General features: G+C 36.7%; 1 protein-coding gene across 1 annotated transcript in view; it reads left to right on the top strand.

The window, feature by feature from the left end:
• Shroom4 (shroom family member 4) overlaps nt 1-12897 on the top strand; it is a 212650-nt gene that overhangs the window by 104431 nt on the left and 95322 nt on the right. The window contains 1 exon segment of the mRNA XM_040733697.1: nt 4541-4692. Coding sequence (XP_040589631.1) covers nt 4541-4692 — 152 coding nt within the window.

The following is a 12897-nucleotide window of genomic DNA, read 5'->3' as shown; positions in this document are numbered from 1 at the left end:
TGACTTTCTCATGCATTAGTGTTAGAGATATGCTGATTTACCATGTTGGATGTGATGGATTCTTACCTAGGTCTCCTTTTTTTTGTTTATCCCACTCATGAAACTAATTCTTTCCCCATGTTTAGTATTTCTTTCCGTACGTTTTGCTATACTACCTTGGCTGTCATGAACAGCCTTGGTTTGAGATTGTCTTGATGTGTCCTTATCTTCCCATCAACTTTGAATGATAAATTTGCTGGATATAGCAATCTTAGTTGTTAGTTGCTTTCAGTACTTGGAATATGTCATTTCATGCTTTTCTGGCTTCAAGCATCACTGACAAGAGATCTGATGTTATTCTGACATTTTTGCTTTTGTTGGAGACTCATCCTTTCCCTCATATAGCTTTTAATATTGTTTATTTGCTTTAAAAATTTTTAGGAGATTTTATTATATTTGTTTTTTTGAGGCAGGGTTTCTCTGTGTAGCCCTGACTGTCCTGGAACTCACTCTGTAGACCAGGCTGGCCTCAAACTCACAGAGATCTGCCTCCTGAGTACTGGGATTAAAGGCATGTGCCACCAATGCCTGGTAATTTTATTTTTAATTTAAATTTTATTTAATTTTGAGAATTTCAAGCATGAATACTGTATTTACATCCTTTCTATTCTTCTCTTCTTCTTATTTCTCCTATGTTCCCTACGACCTCTCTATTTTTTGACATCTTGTTTAATTATTATTGTTACATATATATTATATATATCCATCCTCTTTATCTATCATATTTATAAGATGTCTGTCTCTTTTTCCCTATCTACCTCTGTCTGTCTGCCTGCCTGCCTGCCTGCCTGCCTGTCATCAGGTAACTGCTGAGTCTATTTAGTACTTACTGTTCATATGTAAATGTGTTTCTGGTTTACCAGTAAGGATTGGATAACTTGCAGTATAAGTTCCCCTCTATGGTTCATAACCTCACCAGCCATGGGTAGTTAGAAGTTTACAATGCCAGGCATGAATTCTCTCCTATAGATCAGACCTTAAGTTCAGTTTAACAGTTGTTTATTATCCCCAAAATATAAATGCAACCACTGCATCACTGGGGACTTCTTGCCATGTTGGTCATTGTTGTGGTTCATGGGCTTTTCAACTGGCTAGAAATATTGGCTATTTTTCTCCCTTGGCAGCTTGCATAGCATCTTTGGATAAATTGAAAAGTAGTCTTCAGGAAGAGGGTTCCAGATTAGTTCTAAATCAATTCCATGGGTTCATAGGCTTGGTATTTTGATCATGTCCTGGAGTTCTGGATTATTGTGTTCATTTTTAACTTGTTTTGTCCTCATTGGTGCTTGAGTGTAGTGTTTCTTTGACCTTGTACTTTATGCATGATACTCTTTCTTTTGCTTGGTTGAGTACTATCAGTGCTGTTTTCCCGCTGTGTCTTTTATTTGGTTTCTTGAGCTTTTCATTTCCAGTGTTTCTATTTTTTCCATCTAAAATATCAATTTCCTTGCTATTTCAAATATGGTGCTGATTTTCTCATCCACTTTGATGAATGCTTCCTCTATGTTTCTCACTTTCCTCTCTAGTCTTCATCTTTTTTATTCTTTTTTCTTACTGAGAACATTGGCAAGTATCTTATAAACAAATGTGTGTTTTTGCTACTCACCTGGAAGTTCAGCTGTCAAAAGGACAAATAATAGACGGAAGAATAAGACATGGGGCAGGGAGGAGATAGAAGGGAGGGACATTAATGCAGAATAGCTCAAGAAGTCCTGATGGATAAGGATTATACAGTCCAATAAATAGCCTGCATCTGCAGAGTGACTAGTTTGAGGTTTACTTCAATGGATCATCAGTCAAATGGAACCTTATTTCCTAATCTGGATTCATCTAGGATTTGGGATTGTGCAAGTTAACAAAAATTCACTTGTTTCTTATCTGAGCATCTTCATAGTTGTATTAAAGTGGCCTTACTACACTCGCCACATCTGTTCTGAGGAATAATTTTCTAGTGACTGAAAAGGGATGTGGAATACAGAAAGGGGCAAACAACTGACCTACAACTATAGTTCAAAAACAAATAGTCTCTACCCAAATGTAGAAAATGGCAGCTAAAGTAGCAATGTGGGAGCTTTGATTGCAGCATTAATTAAGCATTTTAGTTTAAAATTTTTTTATCTTGTGGCATCTCTTTTGCTATAACTGAATGCTTAACCAGAGGTTATACTTACCATCAATATATATAAAACATACAGCTTTCAGTGGGTAGCAGTAATATGGATAATAGAGCTGTATGAATACAAAATGTGTAGAGTTAATTAAGACTAATGTGCATCAGTGGAGAAAAACCTATTAGCATCCATTAGTTAATCCCATTTATGATTATTTGTTAACTGTCAGAAAGCTAAGGGCCTCTCATGCAAGCCAGACAAATGAGTCATTCAAAGTGATTTTCTGAAACTCAACTATAGTACTTTACTTGAATTTTCCCTTTAATATTGTAGCTGTTGGTGTTGCACTTTTTGAAACAGGCTCTCACATATCCCAGACTGACCTCAAGCTTCTGATTCTTCTGCTTTCCCTTCACTCATATGTGTCTTTACACATGACTGAGTAGGTAATTTTTTTTCAAATTGAAAAATTGTACAAGTTTATTATGAATACAAAAGAACCACTCATAAAACAGAAGAATTAGCTCACAGCACAGTGAAACCTACAAATTATTAAGGAAAAACTGTGACCTTGTCAGTGATTGGCCACTCTATATTATTACTATCATGTTTAGACCAAGTAGGGCTATTAAATTGCATTCTCTAGTGCTGATTGATTGAATTTTATGGAATCATGCTGACAAGTAGGTACAACTTACATTGTATGTTTCATGTATAACTAATTATCATCCAGAGAAGTCAAGATGGCTTAGATTTGTTACATAGTTACATATATTTGGCTACATATGCAAACAGAGACTTCCAGTTTTATTTCTTAAACTCCTCTCTTAGGATACAGGGGGATGTAAAGGTGATATCAGCAAATCAACACTATCAATATGTTTCTGGTAAGTGACAGAGAAGCTGTACAGTTGTCCCTCAGAGCACATGGAAGATTGTTTGCAGGACTCCTACCGAGTGGGTAATTTTTTAAGACAGGCAGCAGTGTCTATGAAGCGATAATTCTAATGACAATGGAAACAGAGTATAATCCTAATAAATTTCCTGAAAGTTATTTCCCATTTGCCATTTTTAGGTTGTGTTATCATGAATAGTTGTGCGGGTACTGGAAAAAGTGTGTGTGTGTGTGTGTGTGTGTGTGTGTGTGTGTGTGTGTGTGTGTTGGCTAGCCTGTGATTTCTCAGAGTTTAATTTTTAAAAAAAAATGTTGGATTAGTAGCAATATATTTGATAAATCTGTAATTTACTCAGAATTTCAATTTACTTAATGGGGTTTGAAAATCCTGAATTAATACTTTTTTCTTTTAACTCAATAGATCCTAACTGACAGTTCATAAAAGCAATATCCTGGCTTTCATGGTGTGGGCACAGGTTCAGGGGGTGTGATAAAAGTCTGAGAAAAAGATTAAAATGAAAAAAGTATAAACACATGCTCAAATGAGTCAGCCCTCAGTGATAACTCACTTAGAATCTTCCTTCCCCTGAGAATTGTATGATTTGATCATTCTTGCTTCCCATATTACCCAAAACACTTAATGTTGGTGGGCTGGATTTTTATTTAACATAACATCTCAGTAGGCATATAAACTTTAGACAGTATTTCCCATCTGGGGCCAGGAGCTAAGAGCTTTGTTTATTTGTGTATCTCTACCACTTAGTGGGTTTTTGTTCTGTACATACTAAAGTGCATTAAATCCTTGGGGAATAGGTTAATAATGATTGATGAGATGACCCCGTTACTCTAGATAGAATTAATCTCTAACAGTTGAGTTTACTTTTGTGGGAAGTGGAATATTATGCACAAAGTTAGCTATAAACTCAAGTCTTTGGGGCCATTCTGCTCGACTCTGGCCTGTCCCAGTGGCTATTGCTTCTACTTATATTGCATATTAGGCAATTTGATTCTAAAATGTTAGGTATCCTTCTCAGGATCTCACAAGCTAGAAAGTAGTAGAGCCAAAATGCAAATCCAACTTTGTCAGCCTTCAAAGCCTGCTCAAAGGTAGGAACAATGTACCAGCTTTTGATAGTGCTCTTCTGGCTCTAATTTGGGTGCACAGTTTGCAGTGCCATGGGGCTACTTCAGCTGCACAATGGACTTCCCTTGAGGTATCACTTTCTCTTGTAGAAGTGCTGTCTTCCCAGATAAGCCATTCCTTCTTTTAGGGAGGAATTGCCTTATTTCTGGGTTGCCTCCTTTCTCAAGAGCTTATTCACGCCCTACCCTCAGCACCCAATGGCCTGTGATCAACTCCTCAGCTCTTCTTGACGCTGAATGGAACAATTTCCCAATCCTACTGTGGCAACAAGGTTGGGAGAAGTCAAGAAGTAAAATTATGGGCCAGACGTCACCTCACGACCTGCTTTCTGTTTTGTTCTCTGCAACGCAGATTGAAGATGGGGGCAAGGCAGCCTTGTCCCAGAAGATGAGGACTGGTGATGAGCTGGTGAATATCAATGGCACTCCATTGTATGGCTCCCGCCAAGAGGCCCTCATCCTTATCAAAGGCTCCTTCAGGATCCTCAAGCTGATTGTCAGGAGGTAAGGTACAGGTGCAGAGGCCATTGAAAAGTACTCGATTGATAATAAAGCCTCAATAAAGTGGCATCTCTATCATTATCATCAAGAAGAGGGTACTTCATGTGAGCAGAATTGTGCAGACAACTAGAGCGGAATGGACAAAGGGCTGTTGATTCACATTTTGACGCTGCCGTATACTCAGTATACCCCTTCAGATAAATGCTTCTTCAGGACTCAATATTCTGAGAACTCAGCAACTCAAAACATTCAAGGCTCTATATAACCCAGGGCTTTTTCTATCTCTGTCATAACAGCCATTGTTCAGTCATCACATATCAACAGAGATTTAAAAGAACCCTACTGCCAGCTATGGAAAGTTCTCTGGAGGCTATGGAAAACTCCAAGACAGAAATGTTACCCTAGTATAGTTTCACAGGTGACAAAAAGCATGTATATGTCAATAAAAATTAATAATATAAAGAAGCAATACAAAGTTTCACTGAAATGTTTGTACTTGTTAAATAGATTGTTCAGAGAAAAATTGCTAATTAAAGAGAAAAAGAGGTCACGTCAGGATTCAATAGGGTTACATTCAAATAGGAGGTAAATTTGAGCTAAAGGATCAGTAGAATTAGAAAAATAAACCATCAGAAATAGATTCTGGCTAGATGACATTGCACAAGAAAAAGGAAGGGCAGGGACACCATTGGGTGTAGTCATTCCAATGCCGCTGCCAGAGCATCTGCCTGTTCACGTGACCTTTTCAAAAATTATATCTTTATTTTTGAGATTATAACATAATTATATCATACCTGTCTTCTTTTTCCTTCCTGTAAATACTCTCCCCTTGTTCTCTTTCAGAATCATGGCCTCTTTTTCTTCAATTGTTGTTACTGAGAGCAGGAGAAACAGTCTTCCCCAGGGAAGAACACACTAATTGGTTGTCCAATACCAAATGGTCAGCCCTGAAAAGACAGACACACAAATAACATTATATGACCTTATCTGGTTGTGTTTATGTATTTATGTGTGTGCATGCGCTCGCGCACACATAAACACACACACACACACACACACCTTTTTATTGTGGTGCTGGGAATGGATAATAGGGCCTCCTGATGCTAGTCAAGTGCTCTCACATTGGAGCTCCACCCCCAGATCATTTCTTTCAATTTCCTGCAGCATCTCTACTCTCGACTGCTAGAATTCAGGCTTTTCCTTTTTGTTGGTTGGTTCCCTTTATCTTATATGCGTACCTAAGTTTCTACATCATTGTTGTTAAAGAAAGATTAGCATAGTACATCATATAATTTGTATAAGTTATTTATATTGTATTATTTATTACAGGAAAAATGTAATTTACCTTGCATGATATTCCTCCCTCTGGCTACTGCTGTTTTCCTCCTTTTGTTGTATATTTGTCTCAAAAGTATCCATTCTGCATGCACTTGTCTACCTTCCATTTAGCTTTAGGATCCCTGAAGTCGGAACTTGGCATCTGTAATTCAAATTCACAAAATTTTACCTTATTGTCAAAGCCAGTATATTATTTTCAGTCTTCATCATATCTGATTTATAGAAGACATTTGATACACTTGGTCTAGATTACGAAACTCTGACTTTTAACATATTCTGTTTACTTCACTTTGTTCTTCCTTTTTGTCCATGTTTTAGCCAGTCTCCTTTATGACTTTGACCATGCCATAAACATTTTATTTTAAGTAGTTCTATCTTTTCTGACTTCATCATAATATAGAAATTGTAATATCAAAAATATCACTGGCTCCTCCTGTTTCAATTTTTATCTATATATGGATGATTCTAGCTCTTCTGTCCCAAACCAGTTTCCTCTTGGACATTTATATTTAGAGTACCTATAGTATTTCAGATACAGTATGCTGCTCTAAGCCCAACACCTTATTCTCCACTAAAGCTTCCTATCTTGGTGGCATTCCAGCAACCAAGCCAGAAGGAGAGCTGTCATAAATTCCTCTATTGATCTCATGTAACATTCAAACAGTTTATCAAAAAATCTTTCCCTCAGATAGAAATGGTAACAGTTTGGGATTACATGGGGCAGATTATATAGAATCCCATTGGTTTGTTGCATGATCTTCTGGTACCTAGTATTAAGTCATACCTTTCCAGATTTAGGCATCACGGTAAGTAGTATGTTGTTCTACGTAATACCTGTGTTATCACTGATTGCATCTTATATGAAAAGTTGCTTTTCCTATGCTAGGAATGGAATCCAAGGCCTTGAGTCTGCTAGTCAAGTGTCCTGCCATTGACCCACATCTTCACCAATTTGTATTGGTTATGATTTATGTCTTAAGTAAGACTTCATGGAGAGGTCACTTGGTAAGAGTTCTTGTTTAGTTTCTGATAGGTTCATGATACCAGTCATTTGTTCTATCACATGGAAATTATAGATCCTTGAATAGTCTTATTATTGTGAGTATTAAATGACAGAATATTTATAAAATTCCTTTTACCTAATGGTTTTTCCCTTCCAAGTACCAATCAGACTTAATTGTGCTTAGCTTCCAAGATCGAGGTGGTTTGGCCATAGCTGCATAATGCTGTATCAGGGAATTTCAGTCCATTCCCTTCTCTGAGGTATAAAAGAAACATAATTGGAGTAGCCAAACACTTTTAAATGGGAAGTGCATTAGAGCTGTGATGTTCGCTGTATCCTAGTCTACAGAGTATGATTTGCTGGGAAACCAATTTAGGGTAGCAAGTATCTGAACAGAAAATATGGCTCTTGGTGAGATTCTGGTTGTATAAAGAAAGGGGCACTTTAGAGTATGAATACTGTAAGAGAAGTTTCTGAGTTTGGTTCCACAAAAAGATGTGAAGATGCTGGGGTTTTAGCTACTCACCTTTTCTTCTTTCTCTACTATAGTAGTAGTACTGCCACTACAAAGCATCTCTTAAGAGTGGCTATAATTACAGCCTTGGAGATAGTGGTGGTCTTTGGTTTTCATGGAGTAAAAGGCTCTATCACTCCCAGTACCTACATTTTCTACTTTTTCAACACCCCCACTTCAACCCTTATTACTTGAGGCATTCCATGCATAATTTATGAGATGATGCTGCCCTCTTGTGGAAAACTTAACCTTTCCTTATGGATTGCTGTGGACATGGCACAGGAAGTTCCTTTTTGTTTAGTCCCAGTCAACCCCCACTCCCCAGTTTGTGGAAAAGGTCTCTGTTCTTCATAAATTAGTACAGGAAAGAAGTGTGGTGTTCTTACAGCTTATTCGTGTTCATCCCTTTGTCTTAGACCTAAGTAGAAGGACTTTGGTTTAAGTAAATCACTGACAAAGTTCCAATGCTGAGCTTTAGGCCTTTGCTTAAGCCCTCTGAAGATGAACATACAAGGAGACTTTAGAAAATGCCTTATTCTGAGAACCAAATCCAGTGTGTGTGTGTCCATCTGTCTGTCCTCGTGTGTGCACACTTCTAGGGCTTAAACCCAGAGCCTTGTATATTCTAGGCAAGCACTTTACCTCTGAGCCACAGAGCCAGCCCTATATTGTCCTTTAATGACAGCTAACTAAGTCAGAAATCAAGGTGTCCTTGTCAAGCCTCCTCTTGCCTCACCTTCAAACCCAAGTAATTTCAAACCTTGACATATATCACCTGCTCTAAACCGCTGTTGTTTAGTCTTCATTCAATCACTCAGGATTTCTCACCTGTACTATTTTGAGAGCCTTCCCACTGGCTTCTCAGCGTTCGGTTTTACCTCTTTCCAATCAATCCCTGCTCCAAAAGGACATCTGAGCAGACTACTTTTCGATTGAAAAAAATTAAAAATAAGAACTGTAGAGCCATGCTATTTTCAAAAGGTTTATATGGATAAACTATTTAACCACATTAAAGTCATCATAGTCATAAACAAAGTTGAATATTTTGTTAATTATTTAAGAATTTAATGCATTGTATTTTGATCATATTCATCCTCCTCTCCACCTATTCCAAGATTCAGCCCACAATTCCATACCCACCCAACTTTTTACCTTTGTGGATTAAAAAAAAAGAAGAAAACATTGATCCAATTAGTCCTGCCTATATATCCCTGAGTGTGTGGCCATCTACTGTACCATTTTTTGATTTACCAGGGAGATACCTTAAAGAAAATTAACTCTCCCTTTCCTGACAGCTATCAAGTATCATTAGCTCCTCAGCAAGGGACTTGGTGACTAAGTATCATTTTAACTAAAAATCATGATATCTAACTATATAAAGAGAAACCTGTCATCAGGAGAAAAAGAAAATTTATGAAAATGTCTGTATTAAAGATTTTGACATACCTTAAGCATGAAAACAAGGAACACCAAAATACAAATAATTGGATGAATTGAAAATAGAAGTTATTCATTCTAATTAGTAAAGTTTACAAATATTTTATAGATAATAATTCATTACTTCCAAATATTCATTGAATATCCAACAATGATTACATGTTATCCTGCAGAGAATATGTATGCAAATTCTTAGCAGCAGAAGTGACATTGGCTTTGTTTCTGACGATAGTGTACAAATTTCCCAAGTTTAAACAAAAATCTTTAGCCACTTTAATATAGCAGAACACATTTACATGCAAATAACAAATCAAAGAAAAATAGCAAACTAATAAAAATAAAAATGGTGAGAGCATGACTTGTCAAAACTTTGCGATTAATATTCAGAAGTGAATTTATAACATTTGATATTTTATTAAAATGAAGAATACAATTACATATCTAAGCATCCAATATAATATTCATGCCAAGGGCTTGATTTGGGGACTGGGAAGATGGATTAAATAGATAAGCCTCTAGCAAATTTAATCAAGTAAACAAAGATGAAAAATAAATAAAATTTAAATGATAAGTGGCAAATAGCATCATAGAAATAGTTTCTGCAATTAATTACAGATTACTATAATTATACTTTAGGAAATCTTGAACTCACATAGAAATTTACTGCATATACTTCAATTTTAAATGCCAAAATTATTGAGAAGTTGTATAATAAAAGGACCTGAAACAACAGAAACACTGAAAACAGCAATAATAATCAAATGGAAATTTCCACAAATACTTTAGCTTCACATACTTTTAATCAGTGAGTGCCTTCAAAGTTTTTGAAGTAACATAGACTCTAGTACAATGTTATAGATCTGATAATGTTACAGATTTATTCAGGTTGTTCTTGGAGCCAGCATCACTTTGATACAGCAGCCCAATACACTGCTCCCAAACAGGATACTCCAATTAATGAGTTCAGGTGAAAAGTCCATAAACGCAAGCCTATCAAATATATTTTAGAAAGATAAGATGATATCAGTTCATTTTTTTTGTTTTGTTTTTACGAGACAGGGTTTCTCTGTATTGTTTTGGAGGCTATCGGTCCAGCCTGGCCTCGAACTCACAGAGATCCGCCTTCCTCTGCCTCCCGAGTGCTGGGATTAAAGGCGTGCGCCACCACCGCCCGACGATATCAGTTCATTTTAAGTACTGAAGGATTTGTTTTGAAAAAAGGAAAAACCTTGACTATTATACAGACTTAGAAATGAACATATGTTGGACTTTATTTATCTCTAATGATCAAACTGTAAAAATTAAAATCAATCTAAAGACGAAGCCAAAGAAGAACTAATTTAATTTAAAGATAACACTAGAGGCAACAGCCAGTTAGAAGCTGTACAAAGTAAGTTCCCACTCACACTCTATTGACAAAACACAGAAAACACTCGGGAGTGCCCGTAAGAATTGTGCACGACATATATGGATAAAATCTAAAAGCAAACTTCCACTGAAAATGTGCACAAATAATTTTGATTATGTAAAAAGCCAAGAGATATTGCATCAAGCCATTTTTAAATAGCTGATGATGCAGCTCATCGGTAGAACACTTGCCTAGCATAGTGAAGCCCCAGGTTCAGTTTCCATTTCCAGTACCACAAAGCTAAGCAAAGAAAAACTCAGAGGTAGAGTGGCTACTTAGTACAAGGCCCTTGGCTCAGTGGTGGGTAGCAAAAAAAAAATCTATTACAATAAAACTTAGAGGGGAAGAAGAAAAATAATGGATAAAAACATACAAATATAATGATAGGTTTTTGCCAGATGTGGCGACATATGCCTGTAGGCCTGTTCTTGTGGTTGTGGTGCTTGGGAGGTGGAGACAGGCGGATCAGGAGTTCAAGGATAGCCTTAGGGAGATCAAGACCAGTCTAGGCTACATGAGACCCTGTATCAAAAAACAAAACAAACAAAAGCTAAGAAATCATGTAATGAACAGTATTATCACTTACTGTAGTTTAGTTATTCCTCTTCTGTTGTGATAGCCTTTAATTTTTAAAGTTCAGTGCTGCCTTTATCATCCTAGTTTCCTTATAAGTGTTATCAGTCAACCTCTAGATAATTTTTCCATTTGTGTTTTACACTTTAGCACCCAATTCCTGGTCATCTTTTCTATCACAATTCAGGATGTTATACTGAGGAATTTTGTTGTCCTTTCAGATGGGCACACACTTTATAGTCTTGGCCATTTTCAATCTTAAGGAATAAACACTTCTGTATCAACTGCTTACTCTTCTGATTGTGCAAGGGACCTTGCCATCCCCCTCCCACTTTTGAGACAAGGTCTTATCCAGGGTGGTATTTGAACTCATGATCATCCCACCTGAGCCTCAAAGATCCTAGAATTACAAGCATGCAACACTATGCTTAAGCTCTTGCAAGCATTTGAATCAACAATTATTTATTGAATGTCAGGCTTTGTGTGGAGTCTATGAATTCAGTCATGAACACCTATAGTCTTTCTTGACCAGAGTTTCTTAGTCACTGAACACAGAATATAATTTGTAATTATTATTTCAGTTTTTCTAAGAAAGATTCATAGATTCATTACAGAGAACTTAATTATACAGGAGATGTTTTAGAGCTGTTACTCATTAGTGAGCATCACTTAGGAACTTGTTACAAATGCATTTTATTGGATGCCATATTAGGTCTACTAATGAAAACTCTTGAGTAGTGGGAATTCTTAGGATTTTTACTAAGATTTCTAAATGAAAAGCCAGCACTTTGTGATCACTACCTGTAGGGCATCAGGACTCAACTCTGCACAATTAGTAGAGAAAAAACTTTCTTGTGCACCATTCTCTTCAATCCTGTTCTTCTACATCACCAAGGCCTCAATTTCATTTTCTCCTATTCTATTTACCTCCTTTTGACCACCATGGGTCATAGTTTGCTTACTCTACTAATTTAATCTTAGCTCTTCCGTTCACTCATTATTTCAACTACCATCTAAGTGCTAATGAGTATATTTCTATTTCTAATTTCCCCTGAAATTCAGATTCATCTATTCAGAACACCAATAAAAATCACCACAGGAAAATCCAACAGAAAATTAAAATGTAGTATTATAAATCTGAATTCATTATCTAGTTCCTTACACTCCCCAATTGCCATTAGTAGTAGTTAGTACCAACATCCACTTAGACATCCTAGTGGAAAACCCAATAGTCATTCTTGACTCACTGCTGTCTGTCACTGAGGGCTGTCTGCACTTTAGACCATCCCAGAATCTTTACTCTATGTTTTCTCTGCAAATTCTCTAGTTCAGTCCTTCCTTATCTCTTCTCTGAACTATTTTATTAGCCTCTGCACTGTCTCAAGTCTGTCTGCCAAGGTGGTGTTAGCACAGAGATGAATCCAGAATATAGATTCAATTATATATTTATTCACTGCTGAAAACTTCTCAGTGACCTTCCTTGCCCAGCAGGCAATAAGAAGAGTGAGCTATTTATCCCCATTTCAGCTCACAACTTCATCTAGTATACCTTGTTGTTGATTTATTCTGGAGGAATAAAGTTTCCAAGAATATCATGCTGATTATCAAATCTATGATTCTTCATTTTCTACTTCTTACCAAAACTGGTTATTTCCATTTCTTTTTCTAGATTACTTTACAGTAGCATTCACAAGCTTGAAATTATAACCCTGGGGTACCCATTTCTTGGATACCTTCTTTTACACCTTCGGTTGATTCAAGTAGCCCTTTTCTGTTCCTAAAGAATTCTAGTTATTATCACAATGCATTGAAAGCATCTGGTAATGTATTTTTCCCATGAGATTGTATTAGAGTTTGGCAAGCCAGGCCTGCCTCTACAGTGACACACTTCCTCCAATAAGACCACACCTACTCCAATAAGGCCACCCCTCCTAA

Source organism: Mesocricetus auratus, unplaced genomic scaffold (genome assembly GCF_017639785.1).
Source record: "Mesocricetus auratus isolate SY011 unplaced genomic scaffold, BCM_Maur_2.0 Super-Scaffold_100033, whole genome shotgun sequence".
In the NCBI taxonomy this organism is placed as follows: Eukaryota; Metazoa; Chordata; class Mammalia; order Rodentia; family Cricetidae; genus Mesocricetus; species Mesocricetus auratus.
Note: the sequence above shows the minus strand (reverse complement) of the source record. Positions and strands in the feature narration are given on the sequence as shown.